At 43.2% G+C, this 20,369-nt stretch overlaps 2 protein-coding genes across 10 annotated transcripts in view; both read left to right on the top strand.

Moving 5' to 3' along the window:
* Positions 1-20,369, top strand: part of ADK (adenosine kinase) — an 888,023-nt gene that overhangs the window by 452,809 nt on the left and 414,845 nt on the right. The gene's annotated exons all lie outside the window — the stretch shown is intronic.
* The window catches only part of KAT6B (lysine acetyltransferase 6B), a 165,949-nt gene continuing 149,367 nt past the window's right edge, over positions 3,788-20,369 (top strand). For 2 of the 9 annotated variants that reach the window (XM_081157946.1, XM_081157939.1), the window contains exons 1-3: positions 5,811-6,026; positions 15,010-15,079; positions 18,056-18,933. In XM_081157946.1, the coding sequence (XP_081014072.1) occupies positions 18,313-18,933 (621 nt within the window). In that variant the 5' untranslated portion in view covers positions 5,811-6,026; positions 15,010-15,079; positions 18,056-18,312. The other 7 variants (XM_081157944.1, XM_081157942.1, XM_081157940.1 and 4 more) reach the window with 7 other exon arrangements.

The following is a 20,369-nucleotide window of genomic DNA, read 5'->3' as shown; positions in this document are numbered from 1 at the left end:
TGTACTCTGATCAGGTAGCCAGACTTGTAAAGTTTCATTGTCTGCATTAAAGTTCAAAAAAAGAGCAAGAGAGATAATGTACATGTCGATGTAAAATCTCCTACTTTCCTTTTGTGGGAGGGGCTATCCTTTATTCAGAGAGTATGTTCTTACTATTTTGGGAGTTAAAATGTCCTTTCTTCTTGAACTAATGCAGATAGTGGGTGGCAGTTAGTTCTTTTTGAAAATGTCCTTATCAAAATTTAAAGTTGACATCTTTGCCAGTTCCTCCCAAATTTGAAAATCCAAATGACTGGGAATCACTAAATTAAATATTGGGGTAGTTCAAGTTTCCTTTGGGATAGCCTGGTGCTAAAAACCAGACTCTTAATACTCTCTTATGATTAGTGAAAGGCCACCACACCTTTGAGTCTTGAAACAAAAACAAAAAGATCTCTAAGAACTCTGATCTCTTAGCAATATTTTGCTAATTTTATATTTTACCTCCTTCCTTTGTTCTTCAGAATTTTTCACTTGATGCTGAGGCATCCTCCTGATTTATATAAATCAATGGCTTCTCTATTCTGCACAGGGTGCTTTAAAAAATACTGATGAATGGGCCCCACTCACAGACATTCTAATTTAAGTGGTTTCAGGTGGGAATTAAGTGCTAGGCCGGTTCAAAAGTTCCTTTGGTGATTTTAATGTTCGGCCAGGTATGGATGGTGTTTCTTTATTAAATAGCTTCTATGTGTCAGGTACTAGGGCAGTTACACAGATGAACAAGCTGGTCTATGCAGTAGAAAAGCTAATTAGGAAAACAGACAGGCAAAATGTGACAACACAGTGTGGTAAGTGCTTTTATTTATTCTGTAATTCAATAAATATTAACAGAGCACTTAACAAGTGCCGGGGCTGGAGTGAAGGTATGTTCAAATCCTGTGGGCTCCCTGCTAAGACCAGGAAAACTTCAGAGACGGCAGCAGCCAGGCAAGGATTTGAAGGAATCCCTTTTCAAAGTCTTCATCAGATAAGGTAGGAAGGGCAGGCCTGGCTGCAGAGGAAAGTGTGTGCTGGGCATGGAGGAGTGTGGTGGGCTGGCAGAAGCTGGAGATGAGATACTGGTTGGGTACAGATGTGCAGAGCCCTAGAGATAGACTGAGAAGTTTGCATTTGAAAGACATTAAAGGTTTTTCAGCAGGAAAGCACTAGTGGGGTGTAGGTGCAGAATACCTGTACTTAAGATAATACAGGTTGTTTACACACAAAGCTATCGTTTGGATTTGCTACTCTGTTTAAAACGAATGATTTGGCTGACCATTCTTCACCCCTCTGCCATTGACTGATGTAACCCGACACGGTGACCTTGTGGGGACACAGTTTCCAGTCAATGGAGAGCAAGGATTCCATGTGGCAGCTGGAAAGGCGGGGTGTAGACTGATGTTTCTTAAGTGACTAATTGAATGTAACAGAATTTATCATGGGCTGAGGCCTGAACAAATCAGTTCAGGGTCCCTGGTTGCTGCCTCCCTACCCAGTTTCCTTCAGAAGGACTTTTTAGTACCTCTGTGGATGTGACACCTCTTATCAGGCTATTTGCCTGACTTGCTTCAGAGCAAGTAAAAAACCCAGATCAAACCCTCCAGGTTCCTTCGGCTCCTGAAGATTCTCTGCATTTTTTTTCCTTTTTTCTTTTCAATCCTTACTCAGGACTAAGGACAAATAGGTCAGACCATGGAATCATCCCAATACCAGGGACTGTAACCACCTGGCTAAAACTCACAGAAGAAACATTGCTTTCCAGCTGGGTAAAAGGATTCAGCCAAGGCCAGTGCTTCCTAAATTCAGTGACAGTAAGTTTCAAGTAAAGTCATGGACTAAATATGTAGATTTGGGAGCCCACTTAAGACCTACTGAATCAGAACCTCTGGGGTTAGGCCAAAGGAACAGTTTTAAGCACTCATTCCCAGGTCATCCTGATGCCAGAGATCTGTGAACCATGCCAGCCAGCATAACTGTAGCTGTCAGTAGCTCTGGCCAGTGGTGGATGTTGGCAGATGTTTTGGGGGAGGAGAGGGACTGGTGAGATGTGCCCCCGAATTCATAATCCTTCAGCATAGTCAGCTTGCAAATTTTGCATGATGCCTGGTTTCCAATTCAAGTTATTTCTAGGTTAACTTCTTAATTGAGCTGTTTGGCTCAGCAGAGGAGTTGAGATACCACAGATAAGAGAGAGGTTTAGGAGTAAGCATTAAGTATCTCTGGCTGTGTCTCTGTTACCCTTTTCAGTCCCACTTATCTGAAGAGCCAGGATTTCTCAAAGGAAAAGTAACGTTAGAGGGGAGTATCAATGGGAAAGCAACACATTCCTTTTCCTTGCCATGCCCCTGTTGGAGAACTCTGTTTATTAAAAAAAGAATCTCAGAAAACACATTAAGATATTAGATAAAAGATATTTCTGTCTTCTGTGTCCACCAGGTCCTGAGGTTACAGGAGCGCAAGTTCAGGCAAACAAGTCCCATTTCTCCCTAAGGTGTCTCTTCACTTCTTGATGCACTGGAAATCCATGTGGCCAACTCATTAGTGATAACGAGGGTTAGATGCTCATAAATCTCCCACAATTCATTGGCTGAAGACATCTTAAATGTGGACTTTTTGGGTTTTATTGTCTTTGGTTGCTTCTTTAGCATACTTTAGTTTGAGTGTACAGATTTGGGGTTTTAAAACTTGTTTTTAATTAAGGCATGGTTTATTTTTATTGCTTGAGATAAAATGCAGTCTGGGGGACTCAAACCTAAGTTACAAAATAAAAGTGCATCTGGGCAGACCATGGGGGTGAAGGGGGAGAGAACAGAGAACATAAAGGCTAAAGTGTCTGCCTGAATTCTTAAGTTTACTTAGTAACTTCTTGGAAAATAAAAATTCCAGCACCTGCATTATATATATAAAAAAAGCATACCTTATAAATGTCCTTCTCTTTGAAATATCTAAATGAACTAGATTGAATTATGAACTAATGGCTTGTAAAAATTCACCTTAAGCCAGCTACTGAAGATACTAAATAAAAGAGGTGGAGAGAGACTCTGAGGAAACCCAAGCTGCTGTTTGCTTGTTTTATCAGTAATGTAACTAAAATGTAGCCAAGCTCATGGCGGGAGGGGGATCGTTCCCTGTGTTTTGTTTCCCCGAACTGAGCCTGTGAATGCCAAGATTTAATCTAAAGAGGTTTGTGTTTTAAAAACTAACAACCAAGTAATAAAACACCTATAAAAGGGGTTTATAATGGAACAGCTGACAGTTTTCAGTGTAGTATTACCACTCTTCTGTGCCCCCTCTCCCTTTTTCTGTCCTTTCATCCAACTCTGTGCCCTTTGTCTTAGCTCCTTTCTCACCTTGCTGCCAAGAAGCATGTAAATAGGGGCAGCTCACACCCCAAAGGAGCAGACCCAGACCAACTTTAAGAAGTGAAGTGTGTATTGCGCTCTGCGTCTGAGGACAGGGCTGTGCTGCTTGTTTTGTTTGTCTGAGATAAGTGGCTCTAACAAAGTACCTACCTGGTTTGTACAGTGGTCTCTAATGGGGAGCTGAAGATGCAACAGCTGCAGTGTCAGTGGCATCTGGATGCCAGGATGTCAGCCAGGGCAGGAAGTCTGGGGTCTCCTCTCCCTGGTACCTTGCATCACCCTGCTAAGGCCCAAGATCTCCCTGACTCCAGGGACAGACTTCAGTCAACAGGTGGCTTTCCACCCAGGCCACCGTGCCTGAAACTTGGTTCTTTTACAAAGCCATAGATCTCCTCCTCCTCTCAAAGAAATGGCGCCTGGAAGGGGAAACTTCGTATTCAAAACTCTGTAAGAGCCATTTCTCGAGTCTACTTTTCCTATTTCCTTAAGTCTCCCCTGCCAGCATCCCACCCATCTTCGGGGAAGAACTCTTCAGAGTCTCGAGGGCGCTGGGAGGCATGCGGGCAGCGTCTGAGTGGCCTCGCCTGGGCGGCCAGAGGAGCCCCCAGCCTCCTCGTGTGGGCCTCAGGAACTCGGGGGGCCCAGGGGAAGCCTGGAAAACTGAACTTCGCCATCAGCCTTCCTTCGAGCGCTGGCTACAGGAGAGGGGGGAAGGGCCCCCCAGCGGTCTTCCCCGGACTCCCCACCCCCGCGCCCCCTGCACCTCTGCCACCCCGCAGCACCGCCCTAGGAAGCGCTCAGGACGGAGCTCAGCGCTCCCAGCTCCTCGCAGGCCGGGAGAGAGCATCTTGAGGGGCAGCTTCCCCCTCCAGCCCGCGTCTGACATCCCCACTCCCACCCAGGGATGCCGCTGCCGTGCCCTGTCCGCAGTCGCTGAATGTCACTGCTCCCTCTTCCTCCGGCTCAGGGTAGACACAGCTCCCGAGGCATCCCCCACCCCAAAACTGCCGAGATCGCCCGAGGGTGCAAGGCCCAGGAGGACGACGAAGTTTGGGGCCCACAGCAGCGGGAGGGGGGCGCACTGGCGAGGACCGCACCTCTCCGTCCCAGCCCGGGCGGGCACACTCCCCGCCCCAAACGGCCCAGGCGTCCCCATCCTCCCGCGGACACCGGCATCCCCGCCCTCCCCCGCGGGCGGCGAGCGGAGCCCCCCAGGGCGGAGGCAGGTACCCCGGGGCGGGGACTGGGGCGGGCGGGGTCCAGGCTGCGCCCCCGGCCGGGCCGGGCGGGCTAGCTGGCGGCGCGGGGGGAGCGGGGCTGGGCGGCGCTGCCTTGGGCTCTGTGCGCTGCAGCCCGGAGTCGAGGAGGAGGAGGCGGAGGAGGAGAAGGAGGCGGCGGCGGTGGGTCCCGGGCGGGGGGAGCGCGGCGCTGCGGACCCGGGCGGCTGGCAAAGGACGAGGCGGAGGCTGAGGAAAGCAGCGGGGAGACCCAGGCTGCAGCAACAAAGGGCAGCAAACGATTGGCCGGGCTGCAGGCGAGGTTAGCCGGGGACCGGGGTGGCTGGAGGCAGCGGCGAACGGTGCACGTGCTTGCAGACACGGGCGAGTGTGGAGCCGGGGGTGCACGCCCGGCGGGTAGGTGCTTACTCCCCATCCGCATGGGATGGCAGGGAGGCTGCAGCGACCTCGTTCCGCTTGCACTCGGCCTGGGGCTTGCAGGTTGGGGGGTGGGTGGGGGGTAAGGATGCGAGGCAGGGGGCGGGCGAGTAGTCGCCCGGGACGGGACGGGGTAGGGTGGAGGAGGGGGCGGGATGGAACGCTCCGGGCGGCGCGCCCGGCCGCGCGCTCCACCGCGGGAGCTGACTACTGAGAACCTCGAATTTTAACTTCGCGTGCCCGCCCGCGCGCGCCCGCGCGCCCACCCCTAAATCCTGCGGCCGCCGCCAGCGATCAGCTCTCACACAAACTTTAGCTGCGGGGCTAGGGGGTTTGGGGTTGAGTGGGGGAGGGGAGAGGGAAAAGGCCCTCTGATTGGCGTCGTTTGCAGCCAATAAGGCCAAGCGCCTTTCCTGCGAGTGGACCCAATCCATTTCTAGAGGTAGAGGGGGCGGGTAGGTGAAAGTAGAGGTGGCGCGGCGTCTGGGAGAGAGAGGAGGGCTGGACCAATAGGTGCCCAGAAGGGGCGGGCCCAGAGGTCTGTCGATTGGTACTGGCAGTGAACCCTCCCCCGGGGTGGTGCCTGAGGGGGGGATGCTGGGTCGAGGGGTGTGTCTATGCGGAGCCGAGATGACCGGCAGGAACCTGCCCCAATGGGCTGCAGTGTGGTTAGCGTGTGGGTGACGGACAGACCCGTAGGCCAACGAGTGGCCCTAAGTGTCTGCGGTTTTGTCCAATGGAGCAGCGCCGGGGCGGGGCCGCGGCTCGGGTTTAATGAGACTCCATTGGGCTGTAATCAGTGTCATGTCGGATTCATGTCAACGACAACAACAGGGGGACACAAAATGGCGGCGGCTTAGCTCCTACCCCTGGCGGCGGCGGCAGCGGTGGCGGAGGAGACGGCACCTCCTCCAGGCGGCAGCCGCGGCTTCTTTCTCAGGCAGCGCCAGCGCCCCCGGCAGGCGCGGTGGCGGTGGCGCGCGGCCAGGTCTGTCACCCACTCCGCGCGTTCCCAGGGGGTGGAGACTGAGCGGGAGGAGGGCGGAAGGGGGGGAGAAGGGGACTCGCTATGCCCCTCCCACAGGCCCCCGCGCGAGGGTCACCGCGGGGCCGCTTGGGGTCAGGCTGCCCCGAGCGTGACGGTAGGGGGCGGGGAAAGGGGGGGGGGAGGACAGTCCCCGCCCCTCAGCAGGGCCTCCAGGGCAAGGGGCGGGGCTCGAAGGGACAGGGGGCGGGGCGATGTCGGAGTTGGGGTGGGGCTCGGTGGTCCGAAGGCGGGGGCTTGGAGGGGTTTTCTGAGTGGGAGTGACTTGGTAGGAACGGAGGGGGGCGCTAGTGTGTGGCGAGGGCGTGGATGGGAGGGGAAACTGGAGGTGTGCAGACAGGTGCAGGAGAGAGAGTAGGGAGAGATGCAATATTGGAGATGGGGAGGGGCGACCGAAGGGCATGAGGGCGGGTGAAGTGATGCAGAAGGGTGAGATTGCAATGATCTGGGGCCACAGTAAGAGTGGGTTTGGGTGTGGTGGGTGTGGAGTAGAGTTGAGAAAGCAGTGCAGAATAGGTATTGGATTGGAGGAAAGAAGTATTGGGGGAGTGCGAAGAGCAAGTACAGTTGGCTGTGGTGGGAAGGAGGTACTGGTATTGATTGAGTGCATCCGCCTGTTGGAATAGAAAGGTTTGCTAGTTTAGGGTTATATGAAGGATTAAAAAAACTCTCAGAAAGATAAGACAGCAGAGCTGACATAAATGTGAAGGGAGGCTACTTAGAACTTGTAAAATATACCTGTGGCAGAAAATCTCATGGGGATGGGAGAATCAGAAGGGTGGGAAGAGGCAGAGGTGTGAAGAAAGATGGGTGGGGGGTGTGGTGAGGGACTGGCAAGGGGGTGGGACAAGGAGGAAGGGGTCAATGGGGAGAAAAAGGGACATTGTAATATTTTGATCAATAAAAAAAAAAGATAGGTGTGGCTGGGTGCTAGGTCTGGGGGAATGTGATTTGGTGGACCTCATCAGGAGTGAGGATGGGGCAAAGAAAGATGTTAGTTTGGGAGACAGGGTTGTTTGATGGGCTAGATTTCTTGGGTGAAACTTGAGCTGGAGTCTTGAAGGTGGGGCAGGAGAAAGGAGAGCAGGGTGTCCCAGTCAGGAAGACTTTGGTATGGGCAGAGTGCAAGGAGTGGTGGGACACGGGGGGCAAAGGCAGAGGAGGGGCTACAAATCCTCATGAAGGAGTTTAAACCCTGCAGTTGGGAGAAGATGTTGGGCTATGCCAAAGAAACCAATGAACCAAGTATGTTTGGGGTGAAGGTACCAGAAAATTCAAGGTAAAGAGTGTATGAAGACTCTTTGTATGGACAGGATGTGGAAGTATAGCATATGGGTATTAGTTATGTTGGGATAGACTTAGTTCTGGGGTGCTAAAGAAAAAAGGGTGTGTTGTGTTGTGTGGTTGGTTGGTTGGTTTTTGGTATGACTATGAGTAAAGTACATTGTACCTGTTTTACTTGTGTACCCTAGATTTTCTGGGATAGCCCTGAAATAAAATACGCTATTATTTTGCTATTCATAAGTTCTTCACACATGTATCAAAATGGGTTGGAACAGTCTTTTTATGTTTTTGAGAAGAAAAGATTAACATTGCATGTTTCAGTAAAGGATAAGATTCTTACCTGAGGTCTTCTACTTAGGGTTGAAAGTTGCGGAGGTGAAGTGATGGTTTAAAAAAAAAAGAAAGAAAAGATAGAAACAGCGTTTTAACATTAAAAGAGGAACTTAGGGGAATAACTGGCTGGTGGTAGTGACATGGTCTGTAGAAGTTTTGCCTGCCAGCCATACCCAGGCCTCTGAGTGGGTGGATGTTGTGTCATTGCCGTTATACCAAATGTTTCTCTCACGCATTACTTGTGAAGATAAGGTTGAAACTGTCAGATGTAAGGCATAATGAGAAGGAAAGCAGAATAGGGTGACTATTGGAAGGTAGTTCAGGAAGTTTGATAAATAATTTTAATGTACTTCAGAAACTTTCATATATCAGTGAGATGATTTAACTAACTGATTTGGTTTTGTTAAATGCCAGGATTCCTAACAGGTGACTTTTCAGTCTCTTTTGTAGTTCCCTGCAAAATATGTATAGTTTTCCTGTATACAGATGCCTGTTATTTGTATTAAGTGAGAGAAGAGGAAATCGTTTTATGAAAGTAGGGATGTCTGAGCTGTAGTGACCATTTCTTTGCTTGCAGAATAGTAAATGATACATGGATGGGAGAAGTGTGATGAAGGGCTATTTCTTCCCTATAATGCTTTAATTTGCATTTCCAAAGCACCTTTAAGCACCTTTTTACAGGACTCCCACAATTCTCCACAATTTTTGTATTTTCCTTTCCACTGTTGCTAGATGTTTGAGTTGTTTCTCCTCTGGGAAAATTGTGAACAAAGCTGCTATGAGTGTTCCCGGACCCGTCATCTGGTGCACATGTGTACATGTTTCTCTAAGGTGTACACCTAGAAATGGAATTGCTGGTTCATAGGCAGGGTGACCATTTATCATGGCTTATGCCTGTTGTCCCAGTGTAATCATTAATATAACACCCTTAATTCTCAAAAATAGCTGGATTTGGATAAGTTGTATGGTCTCCCTAGTCTCATGGGATTATGCTTTTCTTCAACTTGACTAGGTGCCAGTCCAACTGTTTTCCAAAGTATTGTACCAGGTTACGCTCCTTCCAGTGATATTTGAGAGTTCCCATTGCCTCTTATCCTCTCCAACTCTGTCTTGTTAGCTTTTCAAATTGGGTGATCTGGTAAGTTTTACATTTACCTGATTAATAATCAGGCTGAACAGCTTTCATATACTTGTTGGCGGTTTGGATTTCTTCACTGTAAAGTTCCTCTTCAAGGCTGTCCCTTTTTTTTTTTAATTCTTTGTTTACTCTGGAATCAAACCCTTGTCATGTGTGTATGTTGCAAAATGCCTTCTTCCATTCTGTGGTTCGCCTTTTTACTCTTTATGGTGTCTTTAAATGAACCGAAGTTCTTAATTTTAATGGAGTCAAATTTATTGGTCTTTTCTTTATGGTTAGTGTTTTTTGTATCTTGTTTTAAGACTCTTTTCCTACCCTCAGGTCAAGTAGATATTCTATATTATTATATCTTCTAAAAGTTTTATTGACCTTAAGTGATGTGTGATTATGAGTAAAATACACTCTTCTTGACACCATCCTCAGCTTTAAAAGTCTATTTTTGTTTTTCCTCACTTTCTCCTCTTTTCTCTCTTGACGTTTTACTTCTCTGCAACTATAACTAAGAGCCAGGTGCTAACTTCTCTTGTCTCTTAGGAGAAAGTGGTTCTATAGACAAGCTCAGGCAGATTAGATTTTACAGGTCTCCAGCTGACTGCATTGCCCGTTTTCCTTTTATGAGCTAGCATTTTATTGTGTTCCTGCTATGTGTCTGTCACCATCCTTGGTTCTTTCATATTTGTTATCTCAAGTATTCCTCTTTACAGTTCTGCAAAAACAGATGAGAAAACTGAGACTTAGATTGATTAAGTAACATGTCCAATATCCCTTAGCTTAGGTAGCTAGCAAAGTGAGGACTCGATCTTCGAACTCTCTAGATACATCCCATCATAGCACACCTCCTTGTTGAATAAAATTTCAGAAGCCTTTTGATAATATCCAAAAACTATGAGAATAACTTTACTTTTAACATCATCCTAATTAAAGCACATAGAGATAATTATTGTGAAACTGGATAAAATTATTGACCTCTCTATGTATAAAAAATTAAATTTAAAATAGGTAAAGTCAGATTAGACAGTGGACCTTAAGGGGTCCTTGGATGGGCAATCAAGGTCTGAAAGCCCTTGAAATTGTATGCAAATGTCTGTATGTACATGTATTCATTTTAAAAAGTAGATCTTTAATTTTCTTGAGATTCTCAGAGGGGAACCTTACTTTGTTTCCAGGCTATACTGGATATCCTGTTTGAAGACATCTGTGATAAAATTAAATGATCTGTGTTTTCAAGATAATTTTTTACAAATTTAGATGTCAGATTTTTTTCTTAATATGTTGTTCTCAGTCCTTGTCATTAAAACATGGCTGAAGCTAATTTGTAATCAGGAGGAAATCTAGGATTGAATAGAAGTTTTTTAAAGGCCAAAAAAGACACTTTAAATTTAGTTGATTATTTCTTAAGTGAAAGTGCTTGGTTGTATCATCATTACTAATCAGTGTATCCTGGCTCCGAAGGCCTGATGACTTCAAATGACTTTTCATCTTGTCTCTAAAATCCTCTGTTTTACAAGGGATCAAATTTCTTGTGAGGTTTTTAGCAGTGTGATTAAAGTTTAGAGACTGAAACTATTGAGCACTTAAATGCAGGGGTGACTATGCAAACCTAATTCGTGGGCTTCACCAGGAGATTTGGGACATGTCTGTACTAATTGATGATGATGATGTTGAAACTAATCTTTGCTAGGGATTATGGAAGCCATAATAGTTTATTGATAGTTCAGTTATTGTTTGTTGAAGCAGATTTACACAATTATAGTTTAATGACATAACAAGGATATTGTCAACTAGGAGAGCATGACATGAAAAATTAAACTTCCAATTAATGTAATATGTATTAGTTAAAATGATAATTTTCATGGTGATTTAGCGTCTAAGAAATCCTTGGAAAACATTATTAGCTTAAGAATTAAAAACTCTTATGTTAGTGAGAAAGAATTTAGTATTATTCTAAAAAGATGGGGAATTAAATATTCAATTCAACTAACATTTATTGAGTGCCTACTCTCGGCTTGCTGCTGAGTTAGACTTATAAATAGAAGTTGAACCAGATTGATGTTTGGAGAAATGAAATACTGGTTGCTTTTGTTTGTTCCTTCAGTCATCCTTGCCTCCAACCTATACTGGACGGATACTATTCCGAGTGATTCAAACATTCAACAATGCACGTGTGCACTCCACTATGTCTTACAGTGTCACTACTCTTGCAGTGGCTTCCTCTTCATCTGTCATGTTCACATGCCTCAGCCTAGCTTTTGTCACAGCCAACTTTATTTCTTATTGCTCTTTAACACATACCCTCTCTAGGCATGCACATGGACTCACGTCACTTTGTCTGACACCTCATTCTCAGCTTCTGTGCTTTCTACATTCCCTTCATTCATTCACTGATGCATTCATTTAACAAGTAGGAACCGAATCCCCCTTATGTTCAAGTGTGGTCCTCGGAAATCTTGAGACATACAAAGATGAATCAAACATGAATCCTGTTCTTAAGAATATTATAGTCGAGCCCTGGCTGGTGTACTCAGTGGTTAGAGCATCGGCCTACCCACCGAAGGTTGTGGGTTCAATTCCCAGTCAAGGGCACATACCTGGGTTGCAGGTTCGGTCCCTGGCCCCAGTCCCAGTTGGGGCACGTGTGGAAAGCAACCAATCAATGTGTCTTTCTCACATTGATGTTTCCCTCTCCCTCTCTCCTTCCCTCCTCCTTTCCATCCCTCCTTCATACTCTCTCTAAAAACCAATGGAAAAAATATCCTCTGGTGAGGATTAACAAACATAAATAAACAAATAAAAAATAGTGTATTCACATTGTTATGTGACCACCGCCTCTATGTAGTTCCAAAACATTTTCTCTTTTTTTTTAATACTTACCTGAGGACATTTTTTCCACTGCTTTTCAGAGAGAGTGGAAGGGGGAGAGAGGAAGAGAGGAAGAGAGGAAGAGAGAGAGAGAGAGAGAGAGAGAGAGAGAAACAACAGTGTGATCGAGACATGTTGATTGGTTGCCTCCTACACGTGCCCCAAGTGGGGCCAGGGATTGAGTCTGCAGCTGCAACCTAGGTATGTGCCCTTGGCTGGAATCGAACCCGGGACCCTTAGTCTGTGGGCCGATGCTCTAATTACTAGGCCAAACTGGCTAGGGCCCAAAATATTTTCATCAATTTAAAATACCACCCCCACCACAGGCCCCACCAATCCATGTTCTGTTTATGGATTTATCTATTCTGGATGTGTCATATAAATAGAATTATATGAACCTTTTGTGTCTGGCTTTCACAACATGTTCTTTTCTTTTTTATTTATTTATTTGAAAAATATTTTTATTGATTTTTAGGGAGAGAGGAAGGGGGGAGGAGAGAAACATTGATGTGAGAGAGGACCATCAATCGGTTGCCTGGGGATCAAACCTGAAACCTGGGTATGTGCCCTGACCAAGAATTGAACTGGCGACCTTTCGGTATACAGGACAGCACTCAACCAACTGAGCCACACTGGCCAGGGTGTTCATTCCTTTTTACAACTGAATAATATTTCAGTGTATGAATAGATACCACATTTTGTTGATCCATCCTTGTGTTGGTGGGCATTTGGGCTGTTTTGAATTTTTGGCTATTGTGAATAGTGCTGTCATGAATGTGTATATATTTACTTATTTGAGTACTTGTTTTCATTTGTTTGGGGTATATACCTAGAAGTGGAATTGTGGGGTGATACGGTACTCATATGTTTAACTTTTTGAGGAGCCACCAAATAGTGCTTAATCGCTTTTTATCCCCATAGCACCTCCAGTAGGATGGCACTCCCAGAACAACACCTCCATAAGTATTTGTTGGTTGTTCTTTGATTAGTATTTATTTATTTTTAAAATATGTCTTTGTTGATTTCAGAGAGAGGAAGGGAGAGGGAGAGAGATAGAAACATCTGATGGAGAGAGTCATTGATCAGCTGCCTCCTGCACGCCCCCGACTGGGGATCGATCCTGCAACCTGGGCATGTGCCCTGACCGGGAATCGAACCCCGATCTCCTGGATCCTAGGCTAGTGCTCAACCACTGAGCCATGCCAGCTGGGCTTTGATTAGTATTTATAACCTTACCTCCTAATTCCCATGTTTTGGGCTTCAAGCAGTAATTTTAGGGAAAATAGATGCATCCAGGACTTGAAAGTTAACAAATATCACCATATGGATGATGATTGATGTTGTCAGACAGCAGATATTTGTTGACTGAGGATGCTATTTTGAGCAACTCTGCCAGTAGTCTGTACTGGATGATTATAGAAGAAAAGAAGTTAATGTCCGGTTCCTTAAGCAGTGTTTTGTTCCATTTCAGAAGATACTGTTAAGATTTGTGGATCCTTACTCAGTTACATAACAGGCTGTGAAAAAATCCAGGAGCATATAAAAATGAGAACTAAAAATAACTGTTACCAAGTAAAACTCGGGATGACAAAGGAGTAAACTCTATTATTAATCTTTATTTTTTCTACCACTGTTTTTGGCTCATCCATAATCTCATGACTCCAGTGTTATGACATTGATTTTTGAAACAACACATAGCTTTAGTAAAAGCTTGAAGGAAGCTTCACATAATATTTATGATCCAGGGTATTTTGACTCTTCTTATGCTGACATGAATATTTCTGAACAATGTTGATTTTTATGTAATACCACTGAAGCCAAAAGCGCAGTGTGTTGGACTAAGCATTTCTCTAAATCTGTTTAGAATAGTTTGTAATGAGTGATGCAAATAGTGTTTTATTATATGACTGTATGATACAACCATATAATTTACTGATACTATTTTGTAGTTAAAAATAAAGTGATTCAAAACCTCAGAAAATAGAATAATTTAATTTGATATAGCATGAGCCCCCAGAATTAATTTGGAATGATTCACTCCCTTATTGATAGCCTTTTAGCCCAACTTTCAAGCTTTTATAGAAAAAAAAACAAAAGAGAATAATAATGATTTTTAGGTTTGCACTGATAGAATATCCTGTCTACATATGAAACAAATCCTAGTGCTCTGAAAAAGAGAAGTGGTGTGGATAATTCCAGATCAGGAGGAAAGAAAGCATTTCTGTTTGGCTTTTGAATGAATTATGCATTTTCTTTCCTGTAGATTTGTCTTTCTAGTTAGATACTGCTTAGACTAAAATTAAACTGGTTTTCAATCTATTCTCTTAGGGTATACCAATTTACAGTGGGCCAGCGGAGTCAGAAACAAACCAGCCTAAGATTAAGAAATTTCTAGTGGGTAATATACAAAGTGGATAATATACATGTGTTTAGTCGAGAATTGGCTACAGAGACTTCTGATTTTGCTCCTCTCCTAGCTGTATGTTAAAAAACACTGATTCTGCTTGTAGCAAAGAGCTGCTGAGTTACATCTGCTTCTGCCTAATTAACTCGGTTGGTTGGTGTCAGATGAGAGCTAATTTTGAGATTAAATTGAGGAGCGGTGTGTGTGTCTGTGGCTGCGGGAGGGGAAGGAGGGTCTAAGTTGCTTGGCTGTTTTGTAGAAGATCAATATGCAGTTATTCACAACGCTGTTTTAAATTTCTTTTTTGCCTTTGGAGTATAAATGATCAGTACTGCCCTAACTAAAATTTGACCTGTGTACACACATTCTGTCATGGAAACTTGTACATCCTTCTCTTAGGTGCAGTCATGGGCCTGATTTTGATACCAATCAGTACGAGATGCCAGGTGTCCTTTGGGACAAATAGTGAAAATTGCCTGGGAAAGTTAATACAGACTTGTAAACAACATTCGATTCTTTTTTTTCTTTCCCCCCCAGATAAAATGTTATACCTGCCTGGCTATTTGAGTAATAATGGGATTTTTTTTTTCTTTTCCTTGATGAGGTTCTTTCTTAGACTCTATCGCAAACCTGATTTTTAACATTTGGAGAACAGCCCTGGTTTTAAAGAAGAGCAAAGTTAACCTTTTTAGTCACTTGCTTTGGGGCTTCTTTCCTGTCCCAAATTCCCTGTTCTTGAATACTCTTTACTGATGTGCAAGAGTTACTGTATCACCAAAGGTAGTGTATTAATAAACTCATTGCCTCTGTGAGTATTGAATAGTTGTGGAGAGCCATAGATGGTTGCTGAGTTTAAGGGATGTCCTCTTGCCCAAATTAATATTTATTTACTTTTTTTCTTTTGGCAGATTTGCTTGAAGATTTGGGCGGTCTTCTTTTTTGTCATGGACTATTAAAACATTTGGAGTTCCAATTCTGGTATTTTCCCTTATTATATTTTAAAGATATAAATTGTCAGTCTTACTGAAATGTGTTGGTGATGATATGAATGATTCTTATGATTGTGGGTCAGGATTGTGGTAACAGCTTGTCATGAAGGTATATTTTGGGTATTTATTAGTTATGAAATACCTTTTGTTTTAAAATGTATGTTCATTTGCTTGTGTAACCAGTATGCCTGAAAGCAACTTTGCAGTATGGGATACTTTTCTGTCACCTCTTTTCCTGCTTCCAGCATTTGTATTTTGTGCGATCAAATTAAATTAGTTGATTCATCCTGAATAAATGATGGAAGATGAAATAATTACTTGGACACAGTAAAATGTCTTCTAATGAAATTTTGCCCCAGACCATTTTACTTTGGAAAGATCAGCTTCCTGTTCTAAACTTCCTAACAGAATGAGTCCTGTGTTCTATCATGAAAATGGTTGCACTGTGATTTCATTCCATGTTCCAGGTCTTAACATTTTTGTCAATGATTTATATAATAATACAGAGGTACGTGCTTATTAGATTTGCAGATGACATAGATGACAGAATCAAGCAAAGCAATCTTTAAAAGGTTGGAAGATAGACTCAAACCAACAAAATGAACTTGAACTGTAATACAGTTTAAATCTCAACATTTAATTTTACACAAGGAAGGGAATGGAAAGACTCAGCTCGACAGCATTCTTTTTTTTTTTTTTTTAAAAAAAAACATCTATAGATTTCAGAGAGAGGAAAGGAGGGGGAGAGAGAGAGAGAGAGAGAGAGAGAAACATCAGTGATGAGAGAGTCATTGATCGGCTGCAGCCCACGACCCAGGCATGTGCCCTGACCGGGAATCGAACCCCGATCTCCTGTATCCTAGGTCGATGCTAAACCGCTGAGCCACGCCTGGCCAGGCGACAGCATTCTTGAAAGAAGATTTGGGAATTTTAGTTGGACTGCATGCTCAGCATGGCCAGTGTGTGGCAGGGCTGTTAGGAAAGTTCATGTAACCTTGGATTGCATTTATAATTGGATAATGCCCAGAAGGCCAGATTTTAAGATGGGCATTAGCCACTAGTTAGTGAGCAGTTGGAAGGAGGTGCTTGGAAATCATGTGATATGTGGAGGTGTTAAGAAACTGGGATATGAGTGGTGTAAAGTGGGGCTGGAGGTAGAATGGGGTTTGATTGTAGTGGTTTTCAAAAGATACTTGTTTTCAAATATTTGAAGGCCTTTCATATTAAAGAATTAATAAGAATTTCTTGAGATTGTCCAGGGGAACTAGGACTGGTGGGTAGAAATGACAGGAAAGCAAATTTTGGCTCCTTTGAACAAGAAATATATTACAATTACAGTGGAATGAGTTGCCTCAAAAAGTGACAAATTCTCAATCACTGGAAGTATTTTGAGACTTTATGGCCCACGTGTTGGGATACTAAACAAGGGATCTTTCATTGGATAGCTAGAAGTTGGACTGGATGACCTCTAAGGTCCCTTCAGCCACAAGTTCCTGAATCTGAGGGGGGAAAATGGAGTGAACCTACAGTTCACTGATTGCAAGGAAGACAGTCCTTTTTAAACTGACTCTTTCAAGCTGACTAAATACATATAGGTCAGTGGCCCAGCTGTTTTTCAGCAACAGAATCTTTGAAAGCAAATGTTTTATTTTTCAGGATATCTGGCTAAAGTTTTGAGGAAAACATTAATTTCCTTTTTTTAGGTACATTAAATCTGAATAAATATCCAGAGATAATTTTGTATTTTATGAGACATTTTTCAATGTGTAGACATCACATTTGATGGAAGCTATGACTGTATATTGAATACTAGATACTGTGTTCACTTAATTCTCTCAACAATTCTGTGAGGGATATATTATTATTGCCCTACAGATAAAGTGACTGAAACTTAAATCACTTACCCAGGGTTTCTCTGCTAGACATTGGTAGAGCTGGCATTCATACCATTAGTCTGATTGCAGAGGCAGAACTACCTAGAGCAGGCAATTGTGGCTCAGGTGAAGGTAGTGTTGGACTTAGATATTAGAATAATGGCATTTGAGCCTTAAGTCTACTATTGACTGTTACCCTGAGTGAGTTCCATCTTCCTTCCCCTCAGCCTCAGTTTACCCAGAGTTGTCCTGGAGATTAAATGACAAGTTATATGTCAGCACAGTCTTAAACTTTAAAGAGTTGAGATGGGGATATAATCAGTGCAGAAGCAAGATTAGAGCCCAGATTTGACTCAGCTCCTAGGCCAGGTGCTCTTTGCAGGTGTACTTAATACCAGATGAGAGGTCCAGGAAGATCTCAGCAATACCACTCTCTACCTGGAATCAGATTTGTATGATCCTTCCTTGTACTGAACAGTTTCAAAAAGGTAAAGATAGTTAGGTTGCTGTATTCATTTCGGTTTTCCAACCTGTGGGTTAGAGAGTGTCGCCCTTTTCAAAGGGATGAAAGGATATGATTCTATACAAGTGGCTAGATGGGAAATTTTCTTACGTGTGAGGTTTGAGAAATGTAATATCTAGCTGAAATAAAAGAATCAAGATTATTGCCTTTTTTTTAAGTCTAAGATTTCTTGAAGTTCAGTGTACTTCATCAGGTTTTTTGCATCATAGATTTATTCTTTGATGTTGATTTTATGTTTATGATAGACATATATCTTGAACCACTTTCAAGTCATTTTATTACTTTCAATAAAGCTTATCTATTAAATATATAACTTAAATGTGATCTCTTAAATGCCCCCTAAGTGACCTCATATAAATAATAAGTGAAAAGTCTTAAAAAAAGTTATTTCTCAGACTGAGACCCAATTTCTGATTGGAAAATATAGTCACTGAGACATTGTTACATAATCCTTTCCTGTCATTACTTTTGGGGTCATTCTGCATCCAGAAAAGTAGTACTGAAGAGTGTTTTAATTTATTTTTAGAAGCTCCTTTATTAAGAGCCTTCCCCGCCTTTTTTCCTTCAGGGTCTTGATTTCCCACTGAAAGATGTTCTTCGCCTGAATGCAGCCTTTCCTGCTGGTCAAATAAGACAACTATCAACACTGCCTGTCTGTCTTCTTTAATCTCGTAAGGATGGATGTTTGCGAGATGTCGCTTAATATGTTCTGGAATACTCTGCCCATTTGTTGAATTGTAAATGACTTTTAAATGTGCAAGTTCTGTTAAATACAAGGAGAACCTCTATGGGTAACTTTTGTATTGAAGAAGTCATTTGTCAACCATGGTAAAACTTGCAAACCCACTTTATACAGAGTGGATTCTTGAAGCTATACAGAAAATAAAAAAGCAGAAGCAAAGGCCCTCTGAAGAGAGAATCTGCCATGCAGTCAGTACTTCCCATGGGTTGGATAAGAAGACAGTCTCTGAACAGCTGGAGCTCAGTGTTCAGGATGGCTCAGTTCTCAAAGTCACCAACAAAGGCCTTGCCTCCTATAAGGACCCAGACAACCCTGGGCGCTTCTCATCAGTTAAACCAGGCACTTTTCCTAAGTCAACCAAGGGGTCTAGAGGAACATATAATGATCTCCGCAATGTGGATTGGAATAGACTTTTAAGGAGAGCAATTGAAGGACTCGAGGAGCCAAATGGCTCCTCCCTGAAGAACATAGAGAAGTATCTCCGAAATCAAAGTGATCTCTCAAGCACCACCACCAACCCAGCCTTTCAGCAGCGGCTGCGACTGGGGGCCAAACGCGCAGTGAACAATGGGAGGCTACTGAAAGACGGACCGCAGTACAGGGTCAACTATGGAAGCTCAGATGGCAAAGGGGCTCCCAAATACCCCAGTGCTTTCCCATCCTCGCTTCCCCCTGTCAGCCTCCTACCCCATGAGAAAGACCAGGTAAGTGAAGAGAGAATGTTAATATATTCTAAATATTGCCCATTTGACTTGTGTAGTTTCAGTTAAATTTTATATGGACGAAAGTTTTGAGTAAAGTTTCATAAAATCAAATTTTTTGCCTTAGAGCAGGTTTTTATATTTTAAAATGTATATATTGTCTTAAAATATAAAGTGTTCTATATTGTATTATAATGTATTGAGGGCTTCCGCGTTGGTTGACTAAGAATTTAACATGGTGATTATGTGATTTGTTTTTTAAACTCAAATTGTTAACCTGCTAACCAGTGAGCGCTTGAAGGGATCAGGATAGATAACTTTAATCTGCTTTCTTCAAGGCAGGATCATATATATATTTAAAAATCTAAGAAAGGCCACTGTATATTTTTCTCTTTTTATTATTTATTATTTATCTTTAGTTTCAGCTTTGTTGAGGTTTAATTGATATTTTCCTCTTATTATTTTTAGAGAAGAACTTATAGACTAATTATTTTAATACTGATAGTCTATGCATTCCTGGAATTGTTGTAATATGTGACCTAAGTCCTGCCTATTTCAATTTGAAGTCATTTATTATTGCCTACTTCTCAGAGATTGAAAGTGAATGTTTATTTTTAATGTTTCTCACACTCTTTGGTTTCTCTGGCCTTATGTTATTTCTGTAGTATTTATACATATATGGCAGATTTCTCCTTACGTTACTGCTACACTCCTGCTCTTTGGTTGAGTAGGACTTTTCTTTGTTTTGTTTCAAAGCTACTGAAATTGCTGCCCAAACTAAACCAAAGTAGAGCAACGGCAAATTGTTTATAATAATCCAGGCCCTCCAGTTTTAATGCTTGTTGTCTGTCCTTTGGGTGAGTGGATACATTTATATCAGTTAACTTTACATCTTGTAAACCATTAACCACTGTTGATAGAAAGGGTGGTTGTAAATGTTAACTACATTTTTAGAAGTGAGGGAAACAGAAGTGCTAGGAAAAGTTGTGCTCCTGATGGCGTGCTTTTTCTCTTTGGATACTGCCAGCCTTTAAGTTAGACCCTGCTTCCTTCAGTGCTTGAAGCTGATAGGAACCCAGCTCTAGAAACTGGGTAGTTTGCCTTCCCACGGACTAACTGAACCCTAGCATTTATATATATATATTTTAAAATTTATCTTTATTGATTTCAGAGAGAGGAAGGGAGAGGGAGTGAAAGAGAGAAACATCAATGATGAGAGAGTCATTGATTGGCTGCCTCCTGCACGCCCCCACTGGGGATCGAGCCCGCAACTGGGACATGTGCCGACAGAATTGAACCGTGAGCTCCTGGATCATAGGTCGATACTCAACCGCTGAGCCATGCTCTCCGGGCCTAGCATTTATATCTTAATTATATTTTTATTTTATTAGTTTTCCTCAACATTTATTTTACCCTTTTGGTGGTATTTGTGCTTGTAT

The sequence above is a fragment of the Miniopterus schreibersii genome (genome assembly GCF_964146895.1).
Source record: "Miniopterus schreibersii genome assembly, chromosome: 14".
NCBI classification, from domain to species: domain Eukaryota; kingdom Metazoa; phylum Chordata; class Mammalia; order Chiroptera; family Miniopteridae; genus Miniopterus; species Miniopterus schreibersii.
Note: the sequence above shows the minus strand (reverse complement) of the source record. Positions and strands in the feature narration are given on the sequence as shown.